The sequence below is a fragment of the Tenrec ecaudatus genome, chromosome 1 (genome assembly GCF_050624435.1).
Source record: "Tenrec ecaudatus isolate mTenEca1 chromosome 1, mTenEca1.hap1, whole genome shotgun sequence".
Taxonomy (NCBI): domain Eukaryota; kingdom Metazoa; phylum Chordata; class Mammalia; order Afrosoricida; family Tenrecidae; genus Tenrec; species Tenrec ecaudatus.
This window is the reverse complement of record NC_134530.1, coordinates 11,645,541-11,657,409: the sequence shown is the minus strand read 5'-3', so window position 1 is coordinate 11,657,409 and position 11,869 is coordinate 11,645,541. Positions and strand designations below refer to the sequence as shown.

General features: G+C 38.8%; 1 protein-coding gene and 1 pseudogene across 1 annotated transcript; one reads left to right on the top strand and one right to left on the bottom strand.

Moving 5' to 3' along the window:
- On the top strand, positions 1-756 carry LOC142442576 (olfactory receptor 7E178-like; annotated as a pseudogene).
- A 6,300-nt stretch (positions 757-7,056) lies between these two features.
- On the bottom strand, positions 7,057-7,992 carry LOC142431406 (olfactory receptor 7E24-like). Its single transcript, XM_075536328.1, has one exon. The coding sequence runs from the start codon at positions 7,987-7,989 to the stop codon at positions 7,057-7,059; it is 933 nt and encodes a 310-aa protein (XP_075392443.1). The 5' UTR covers positions 7,990-7,992.
- Between the last annotated feature and the right edge of the window lie 3,877 nt (positions 7,993-11,869).

Genomic DNA, 11,869 nt, shown 5'->3' with positions numbered 1-11,869 from the left:
ATGTACTTCTTCCTCTCTAACCTCTCCTTGGTGGACATCAGTTTCGTCTCCACAACAGCCCCAACTATGCTGGGAACATTCAGACATAGAGCAAAACCATCACCTATGTGAGTGGCCTGACATAAGTGTCCTTTTTAAAATCTCTTTGGATGTGTGCACAATTTGTTCCTCATCACAATGGCATATGACAGGTTTGTGGCCATATGTCACCTGCTGCACTATGAAGCCATCATGCACTGCCACCGCTGTGTGATTCTTGTTTTGGCATCTTTTACCATCTGACTTTTGAACTCTCAGTTGCAATGTTTGATGGTATCACAGCTTAGCTTGTGCACAAGTGTCGAAATACCTCATTTCTTCGGTGACTCCCTTCAGCTCATTAAATTTGCTTGTTCTGACACAACCACCATCATCATATTAGTGTATTGTGTGTGTGCCCTCTTTGGTGGTGTTCCAGCCTCAGGGATCCTTTTCTCTTACACTAGAATGATCTCCTCAATTCTGAGAGTCTCATCTTCAGGTGGGAAGCATAAAGCCTTCTCCAACTGTGGCTCTCAACTGTCCATTGTTTGCTTATTTTATGGAACAGGAATTGGAGTGTACCTCAGTTCAGCTATATCAGCTTCTACCAGGAAGAGTGCAGTGGCTTCAGTGATGTACATCTTGGTCACCCCCATGCTGAACCCCTTCATCTACAGCCTGAGAAACAAGGACATCAAGATAGCTCAATGGAGGCTCCTAAGCAGAACAACCTAACCTCCACACACAGACAGTTTTAATTTGTGAGTTTGGAAAGATGACAAAACCCAACATCTACAGGCAGAAATCTTGCCTCTTTGTTCTCCCAGAGGCTTCAGTATTGACATTTCCTCTATGAGTATCTCTTCCTTTATCACGTCTTTAATGGGATAAAGGGAGTATCTGTGATATGTTAATCTGCACGATCCTCTTGAGCCATGTATAAGTTCTAAATGAGCACAATGAAGTGCTCTGGAATTCCTATTCCTCTCAAGGTGACTCACAGATTGTTATGGTCCACACAGTCAATGCCTTTGCATAGTCAATGAAATACAGGTTCACATCTTTCTGGTATTCTCTGCTTTGAGACAAGACCAATCTGACATCACCATTGATCTGCCTTGTTCCACCTCTTCTTTTGGTCAGCCAGATGGACGGTTCCCTGTCAGTGTGCCATTGCACCTGTTGTTGGATGATCGTAAGTACAGTTTTACTGTGTGTGATATCAATGACATCATTCTATAATTTGAGCATTCTATTGGGTCACCTTTCTTTGGAATGGGTGAAAATATGGATCTCTTCCAGTCAGTTGGCCAGGTATCTGTCTTCAAACTTCCCTGGCATAGACACATGCGTGCTTCCATAGCTTTGCAAAACACTTGAATAGGTATTCTGTCAATAGCTGTAACCTTGATTTTGGCTAATGTATTCAGTGGCGCCTGATCTTCTTCTTTAAGCACCACTGGTTCTTGTTCATAAACTGCCTCCTGAAATGGTGGGCTGTTAAATCATTCTTCTGGGAACACTGATTCTTTATATGCTTTCCACCTTCTCTTGATGCTTCCTGCATCATTCAATATTTTGCCTATAGACTATTTCAAAATTACAGTTCAAGACTTGAAATTTTTTATTGAGTTTTTTTTCAGTTTCAGATATGCTGAGCAAGTTCTACCCTCTGGGTTTCCTAAATCAGGGTCCTTGTCCATTTCATTAGAATGTTTGACTTTGTCTTCTCGAGCCTCTCTTTGAACTTTCCTATTCAGTTCCTTGACTTCATCCTTTCGTCCATTTGCTTTTGCTACTCTGTGATTAACAGAAAGTTCCAGAGTCTCTTCTGACATCCACTTTGATGTTTTCTTTATTTCTTGTCTTTTTAAGGATCGTTGGCTTTCTTCATAAAGTATGATCTTGATGTCCTCCCACAACTTACCGTGTCTTCTGTCATTAGAAAAAAAAGCAAGTGAAGCAAGGGATTTCAATGCTGATGTCAGATGGACCTGGGCTGAAAGCAGAGAATACCAGAAAGATACTCACTGGTGTTTTGTTGGCTGTGCTAAGGCATTCAACTATGCTGCTCATAGCAAACTGTGGACAGCATTGAGAAGAATTGGAATTCCGAAGCATTTTATTGAGCTCATCAAGAACTTGTCCATGAATCAAGAGGCAGCTGTGTGAAAAGAACAAGGGCATACTCCATGGTTGAAAATTTTAAAAGGTGTGCTTCAGGGTTGTATACTCTCTCTATACTTGAAACTGTATACTTAGCACACAGAGAAGCTGGATTATATGAAGAAGAATGTAGCATCAGGTTTGGAGTGGGGCTTATTAACAACCTGAGATATGCTAATGACACAAGTTTTCTTGCTGAACTTGAGGAGGACTTGAGGTACTTGTTATTGAAGATAAAGGATTGCAGTCTTCAATGTGGATTACAATTCAATATAAAGAAAACAAAAATCTCACAACTGGATCAACAAATAACATTGTGTTAAATGAAGAAAAAGATGGAAGTTTTCAAGGATTTTGTCTTACTTGGATTCACAATCAATGATAATGGAAGCAACAGACAAGAGATCAAAAGATGCACTGCATTATGTAAATCTGCCCCACAAGACCTATTTAAAGTATTGAAAATCAAGGATATTACTTTGAGGATTAATGTTGCCAGACCCAAATCATGATATTCCCAATCACCTCACATGCATGTGAAAGTTGGGCTTCGAATAAGGGGGACCAAAGAAACATTGATGAGTTTGAATTGTGGTGCTGGCTAATAATATTGCAAGTACGACAGATTGCTATAAGGATAAACTAATTTGTCTTGGAAGAAGTATATCAGGAGTGCTCCCTTAAGGTATCAGACATCATCAGAACAAAAAAATCATATCATTGTGAATGACAGGGGGATTGAGGAGTGGAGACCCAAAGCTCATTTATAGGCCACTGGACATCCCCTTACAGAAGGGTCTCGGGGAGGAGACCAGCCAGCCAGGGTGCGATGTAGCAACAATGAAACATACAACTTTCCTCTAGTTCCTAAACGCTTCCTCCCCACCCACTATCATGATCCCAATTCTACCTTGCAAGTCTGGCTAGACCAGAGGGTGTACACTGGTACAGATAGGAACTGGAAAATCCAGGGCGGATGATCTCTTTAGGACAAGTGGTGTGAATGGCAATATTGGGAGGGTAGAGGAAGAGTGGGTTGGAAAGGGGGCGCTGATTACAAGGATCTACATGTGACCTCCTCCCTGAGGGACGGACAACAGAAAAGTGGGCGAAGGGAGACATCGGACAGGGCAAGATGTGACAAAATAATAATTTATAAATTATCAAGGGTTTCTGAGGGAGGGTGAGAGGGGAAAATGAGGACCTAATGCCAGGGGCTTAAGTGAAGAGCAAATGTTTTGAGAATGATGAGGGAAATGAATGTACAAATGTGCTTTACACAACTGATGTATGTATGATTGCAATGAGAGTTGTATGAACCCCTAATAAAATGATATAAAAAGAAGAAGAAAAAGAGTGCTCCTTAAGGCAAGGATGGGAAGACTTCTTACATACTTGAACATATTGTCAGGAGAGACCAGTCCATGGAAAAAGATATTCTTGTAGTGTAGAGAGGCAGGGAAAACGAGAAAAGCCTTGAAGAAGAAGGATTTCCACAGTGGCTGCCACAATAGACTGAAGCACAGCAACAACTTTGAGAATGGCACAGGAATTGGTGATGTTTCATTCTGTTATGTTAGGGTCCTTATGGGTCGGAATCAACTCGATGGCACCTAACAGCAATATCCATTAGGTTTAAATTAGATAATTTTAAAGAAGTGGTCCACTTCTTTTTTATTTCTAGCATATCTAGATTAAGGTTCACTAACACCAGTCCATCATGGGCTTCCCTGTTGGTATTTGAAATACCTTTACCATAGTTTCCCAATCACAATAGCATGCAAGCTTCAGTTTACAGGTGAGTGCTTTAGGCAATTTATAGTATCAATTATTTGAATGACAAAACTAGTTCTTCTTTTTTTATGTGTAGGTATTGGTTGTTGGTATTTTAAAGAACTAATTGTTTTGTCACAAATATTTTATAACACAATAATTCACTTAAAAAATCTCAGTGGGTCTACAGGATAACTGTTGCTGTCGTCATTGGGTTCTATCGAGCTGGTTCTATCTCATGACAAACGTACGGACAACAACACAAAGCAAAGCTGGTTGAGTGTCACAACCACAGTCTTCCTATGTTTGAGTCCATTGTTGCAGCATTGATTGTGTTGCTCCTGAAGGAAAAAAGCAATGTCTTGTTCTGTTGTATATAATGTCTGTATGCATCAGAACGAACTCACTGGCACTGAGCAAGAAACTTCTGATAACAGAGTCACACTACATCTGAACATAGAGTACACAGCATATGAAAAGCAAAAATAGCTATAATTGTTGTGTAAAAATGTGCTTCTTCCAATTCCTGTGAAAGCATATTTTTTAAGGAAAAAGAATGAACATGACCTTTTTAGATTCCCTTTGGAGATACCCAGTTGACATACATAATATTTTCATTTTTACACTTTTATTTTGTTGAGTCACTGAGTTAATGCATTTGGCTGCTAACTTAAAGATTGGAAATTCTAGTTCCCCCAGAGTTACTTGGAAAAAAATCATTATAATCTATGCGCCCCCAAAACAGATTTAAGGCAGTCAGAGCACAATTCTACTTTAAGCATGCATGGGGTCAGCACCACTTGGAATTGACTCAAGCACAACTGGTGGTGGAAGTGATGATATTTGTAAAACTTTTCAAAACTCACTTCTTACTCTATGCTTCTTAATTTGAATATATTATTTTGCTGAAAAAATATGGAGTTTAATTTTCATAATAACAAAAGGCATACATTTATTCTCTGAAATTTAAGGGAGATCAAAAGTCCAGTGGTCCATCTGATACTGGTTGTATAAATGTTCAAATATCTTTACTTTTTCTGACAAGATAGTAAATAACTATTAAACATTAAGCAAAGTGAGATATATAAAAATGATGCCCTAACTAAGATTTATTTTACTATGTAGATCAATGATATTCAGCCCCTGCCTTTTGATTACACAAGGGTTCATTGTGTAAAGATGAAAGTGTAAAGTCTTTGGTTCAGCATCTAGTGTGAGGTCTATTTTGAGTATCGAGTTCCTCAACAGTGAAGTTCGATGGGTATGCACCTCAGTGGTAAAATACAGAGTAACTTAATTAGTTATTGAACAGGTTTTCTGAGCCTTCATTGCTACATCAAGAGTCATATGTGATGTTTGTAAAGGAAAATAGACACTCATTTACTCACTGAAAGAAAGAAGGAGCCCTGAGCTAGATGCAGCATGACAGAAGACGGAGAGGCATGGCTTCACAAAAAGGAATCCTAACAAGATTGTTCTGAGAGCATTGAGAAAACTTCTCCTCGTGGAGTAAATGGCTTTTCAAAATCCTAGAATCATGAATTTAAAAATTAAATTTATCCATCAACCTTACCGTAAGTGATGGATGGAGAAAAAAATAAAATAAAAACGTAGGTGACATAATGATGCTCAGAAATCACTAGAGTCAACAACCATGGGAAATATGATACCACCACCTTTAATGTCAATTGTGCAATCAAAGATTTACAGCGTTCTTATCTGAAAATCACTTGTAAGCTTAGTACAGACACAAGACAATCTGCCTTTTTTCCTTTTGCCTTGACTTAATTGGTATGTTTTAATCAAGAAAAAATAAACTCCATTCATTAACAAATATAATTCAGTACAGGTAATTAGTAAAGCAGTTCTTGAAAGACATTACAGAAAAGAAGCAATAATAAAGAGATAAGACCTATAATAACAGAGAGATGAATCCTGTAGTAACCACTCTCCTAAAGGATAAGAGATACAGTGACAAAATTGGGCTTTTGAGGTGGGTATCTTTCTAGACTGCTATTAGAAGATGATTATAAGAATTCAAATGGGCAATCAGAGCCTAATGAGAGGACTTCTATCTTGCATCACAACACTTTCTATGGAAACAAATGAATTTGGAAGAGAGACAAGAGTTCTATGCAGCATTATAGCCAGATCAGGGTTGTGGAGGAAGAAGATCATATAAAGAAATATTTCTAGGCATGTTGAGAAGAATTGCACTCCCTATGTTTAGGAAAATTTCTTCATTATATTAACCCAATATGAACTCTTGAGTATAGATTCAGAAGGATTAAGGGACTCAAGTATATTTGTCATTTTTCAATAATGGCCTCACATCAATAATCTTCCATGTTGGCACCCCAGTAGTGTCTGCTAAGGTATTTTGAAAAGTCTACCAGTTCACCAGACAACTCACTCTAAATGTTCAGATCTTTTGGTGGTGTAATTCAGTCAGGCGTATTTTGAGATATCACCAGCTTTTTTTGCGTAAATAGGGAAGATATCTATCTATCTATCTATCTATCTATCTATCTATCTATCTATCTATAAATGTATGGAAATGGGCATGAATGGTGGAAAGGGGGATGTCTTTTTAAAAAGAGAGCTATTCATCTCACCATATTTATTTTTCTTAGGTGACAAAATCCAGAGGTATTATAGGACTCATTTGTCAAAAATGCTTATCTACAATGAATTCCAGAACATCCCTCAATTTACACCCCCCCACACAGGGAAATAAAACTGCCATTGAGTCCGTTCTGACTCATAGTAACCCAATTTGGGGTTTCCAAGGCTGTAAAGCTTTCGCAGAGCAAACACCTCATCTTTTATCTCAAAACCATTCGTGGTTTCAAATTGCTGACTGCAGGTATCAGCTCAAAGTGGAACCCACGATGCCACCAGTTCATAAAATGTTGTGCCAAGTAAGTGTTATTATGAAATTAAACTCCAAGAAGAATAAAAGACTTGAGAGCTATAACAATTTTTTCATCAAATACATTTTCCAGCTTTATGTGCTTGGTTTTTTGCTATTCTAATCTACAGATCCCCCACGCCCCCTCCCCCCCCAAAAAAAGATGGCAAATGGCACAGATATTATCAATGGGCTTTTCTGCCCAGGAGTCTCTGCAGGGCCTTCTTTAGATCCCTGTTCCTCAGGCTATAGATGAAAGGATTCATCATGGGGGTAACAATGGTGTAAATCACTGAGGCCACCGCACCACTCCTGTGTGAAGGTGAGACAACTGAACTGAGGTACACTCCAAGACCTGTTCCATAAAACAAGCAAACAACTGAGAGGTGAGAGCTACAGGTGGAAAAGGCTTTGTACTTCCCACCTGAGGCTGGGACTCTGAGAATGGAGGAAACAATTTGTGTATAGGAGAAAAGGATCCATAAGACAGGAATGCCACCAAAGATAGACCCAGTGCAGTACAGTAACATGGTACTGGTATAGGTGTCAGAACAGGCAAGGTTGATGAGTTGTGGAGGGTCACAGAAGAAACTTGGGATTTCCACATAAGTGCAGAAGGAAAGTTGCGACACCATCAAATAGTGCAGCTGAGAAAATAAAAGGCTAATAAAAAAAGATCCCAGAACAAGCAAACCACAGAGGCGGGAGTTCATAATGACTGTGTAGTGCAGAGGGTGACAAATGGCGACAAACCTGTCGTAGGCCATTGCACTGAGGAAAAGACTATCCATACAGCCGAAAAAATTGAACAAAGACAACTGAATCAGGCAATCAACATAGGAGATAATTTTGAGATGGGTGTGGATATCATGAAGTATTTTGGGGACTGTGGTAGAGGTGAAACCAATGTCAACTAAGGACAGGTTGGAAAGGAAGAAATACATGGGAGTATGGAGGTGACTGTCTGAACTGACGGCCAATATAATGAGCATGTTTCCAAACACAGTGACCAAGTACATGGACAGGAACATTCCAAAGAGGGAACGCTGCCACTCTGGATCATCTGAGAGCCCCAGGAGAATGAATTCAGAGACATGTGTTAAATTCTGTGCTTCCATGTAGCATAACCACCTTCCGGGAGGAAAAAAAGAGAAGGATTTGTTGTAAGAGAAAACAATAAATTAACAAATCATAAATAAATAGCAATATGACTCTACTTTGAGTTCTTTAAATTCACATTTAATGTATTCACAGTTAACTACCATATACTACCAACAATATTTCTCAGTTATATAATCCTAGAACTCTTTCTTCATTGTTTTTTTTTCCCTTGTGTATACATGCCTTCTTTAGAGAATCATGACTAAACAACGTTAGAGGAACAAGAACATTAGAGGTAACAAATTCAGAAAGTATAAAAATTAACTCAAGAAGAATTAGAAGAGTGTAATAACACCATAGCAAAATGGTATGATGAAGTGAAAGCAGTAATCAAACACCTCTCAGTATAGAAGGCCCAGAGCCAAATGCTCACTGGAGATTTCTTACAATCATTTACAGAAGAGCCTCCAGTACTTCCTAAATTTTTCCAAATGGGAAGATGATCCTTAATTCATTACATGAGGTTAGCATCTCTCTGATTGGAAAGAAGACAAAGCACAAGCAAACTATAAACCAGTTTCTCTCAGGAATGTAGATGCAAAAATTCTCAATGAAATGTTAATAAATTTAATCCTAAAGAATATTAAAAGGATTACAGACCATGCTCAGGTAGGATTTATTCCAGAAATGCAAGAGTGGCTCAACATTAGAAAGCTAACCAGTTAGATATACCACAGCAATAGAAAAAAAAAGCCTAGAACCAAATAATCATCTAAAACAATAAAAAAAGATTCTTGTCACAAAGATTCATCAAGATAGGAAAATAAAATAACATTTTTAACTTGAGAAAGGGCATTTATGAAAAGCCCACAACTAACTCATAAAGATAGAAGACCACAAAGAAATTCTAAGAAAGCTATTAGAATAAATAAATGAATTCAGCAAAGTGACAGGATACAAAGTCAACACACATGCAAAAGGAAGTGGGCTTGTTCTACATTAGGAAAAAATAATCTAAACTGTAAATTAAAAATTTACTCCATCTAAGAGAAGAATGTCCCTAGAAATGAATGAGAGGGGTGAAAACTTGTACACAGTTAAGTATAAAACATAACTAAAAGAAGTTAGACATGTTTCAGATGAATGAAAAGACATTCTGTGCTCCTGGATTGGAAAACTTACTTTTTCAAGATGTCAATATCACCTAACGCATCTATAGATTTCAATAAAACATCCATAAAAATTCCAACATTTTTCTTTGCAAGCATGACAAAGACAATCCTTAAAAATGCATGGAACTTCAAGAGGCCTTGTGAAAGCCAAAGCAATCTTGCAAAAGAGGAGTGGAACAAGAGGACTCATACTCCTTGATCTATACTGTAAATCTGGAGCAGTCAAAACTGTCTTTACTGCTATAATGGGGTTCCAAAAAAAACTGGGAATTTTTCAGTTATGTATTTAAATATTTTACCAAACAACCTTATCGCCTTCAAAGTACTCTCCACGACACTCAATACATTTGTTAAGCCTGCGATTCCATTCTTGGAACCATTTTTTAAACTCATCTGTTTGCATGGCTGGCAGTACCTCCCTCACTTTTTCTTCACCTCTCCTATATGATCCAATCACTGTCCTTTCATCTCTCTCTTCATTAGCAGAAACAAAAAGAAGTCATGCAGAGTGAGATCAGGTGAGTAAAGTTTGTGGTGAAAGAGAGGGATGCTGGTTTTTGTTCTTGTTGTTGTTGTTTTGATTTTGCCAAAAACTGACTCAGTGAGATGGCTGCATGAGCAGGCACATTGTCCTGGTGGCAAAGCAATCTCCTGTCTGCCACAAAGTAGGCCTTTTTTGTCCCATACTGTTATTCAATCTTCTCAGACCCTCTATATACAAAGCTTGATGAACAGTGTGATCTGGTGGGATGAACTCCAAATGCGCTATTCCCCACACATTAAAAAAAAAAAATCCCAAACAAACCCAAATGAGCACTGTCTTAGTTTTTGATTTCACTTGATGATCTTTTGGGAGGCGAGGTGACGATGGCTTCTTCCCTGGGCTTGATTGGCATGTGCTTTCAGAGTCAAATAATAGCACCACGTCTTATCACCAGTAATGACCTTGGGAAAAAAGTCTGTGTAGTTTCGGAGCTGTTCTTCAAAGCACAGCACGTTTCCATTCAAAGCTCTTTTTCCCGGTCAGTCAAAAGCCAAGGCACAAGTTTTGCAGCAACCCTTCTCGTTCCCAAATCTTCCATTAAATTTTCCTGAACTGAGCTCCAAGATAGTCCCGGTACTCCCCCTTCTCTTCAGTGGTACATGGCATGTGAAGTTTGTCAGCATTTCCATCCATTTGGGAGGGTGACAGACTTCCAGAAGGAGGTTTGTCGTCAATCGACATTTTCCCTTTTTGAAATGAGAAAACCACTCTGCACTTAAATTTTCCCCGTAGTGCTGTCCTTGTAAACTGTGTTCAATGTCACAACAGTTTTTCTGCAGCACTGTTCCTAAGCAGGAAACAAAATTTCACAGCTTCACCCTGTTCTCTTAAATAGGCCAGCACACACACACACACACACACACACACACACACACACACACACACACACAAAAGGGGTTCTAGCAAAACTGCTTTCCTGAAAAAATTCACTCTGACAGAGAAAATCTTCCCAGTTGACACCACTGGGTACATACACTAACTCAGAGAGAGTTGCTGCTCGCTTGCTTAAAGGGGAAAATGCATACTGTGAAAATTACACCCGGCAGAGCTGTTTACTGGTTTGGGGGAGGTACCCTCTCATATAGATCAATAGAAATGAATTAAGAATGCAGAGAGAAGCACATGTCTGTAATCAATTATTTTTTATAAATGTTACATTCACTGTTCCTTTAATAAACGGTATCGGAACAACTAGAGTTCCACTGAGAAAGCATAAGTATGTATGCAAAAAGTATGGGTCAGGGTGTATGAAAATTAATTAAAATGTGAAAAGGACCTGATGCAAGAACTATTGGTAAAACCAAAACCTTTTAGAAGAAACTATAAGGGCCATACTCATTGTAACCATGGACTCATAGACAAAACACAGAATGAAGTCAAAAGATACAAAGTAGATGTTAATTAATGTTTAATTAAGTGTTAAATATAACTTCAGCACAATTTTAAATTTCTGTACATCCAAGGACTTAATTAAAAAACCGAAGAATCATCTATCAACAACATCCATGATAAACAGAGAAAAGTTTACAGTCAAGGATTTCCGTTTCCTTGGATTCAGCATCAGCACAGACTCGACAGCCAAGAAATCAAAAGGTTCATTGCACTGGGCAGATCCGTGACACAAGACCGATGCAAAGTGTAAAGAGTAGAGATGCCATCTTAAGAAGTAAGCCATCCCTGGCGCAAGGCCTCATATTTTCACTGCCTTATGTGTATGTAAAAACTGCAGTGAGGAAGGAAGCCTGCAGAATGGATGCTTTTGAATCATGGTGTTGGGGAAGAATAGTGAAGATGCCACTGTCCGTCAGAAGAACAAACACATCTTTCTGGGAGGCAGTGCAACTGAACGCTGCTTGAAGAAAGAAAGACAAATCTGTCTTGAAAAAACAAATGATAGCCAGGATGCTCTTTAGAGGTGATAATGGCCAGACTTCATCTCACGTACTTTGGACATGTTATCAGGAGGGGCCAGTTCCTAGAGAAGGCCATTATGCTTGGTAAAGTAAAGGATCCATTACCAAGGAGATGACCCTACTGAGACAGTCTAGCCGCAGTGGCTGCAAAAACGGGTCCCAACATAACAATGATGAAGATGGAGCAGGACCAGCTCCTGTTTTACTTGGTTGTGCATAGGATCACTATGAATGAGAACTGACTTGAAGGCACCTAACAACAGTAGCA

What these genes read in the sequence shown, in the direction of transcription:
- LOC142431406 (XM_075536328.1), bottom strand. Translation starts at nt 7,989, where the DNA reads ATGGAAGCACAGAATTTAACACATGTCTCTGAATTCATTCTCCTGGGG.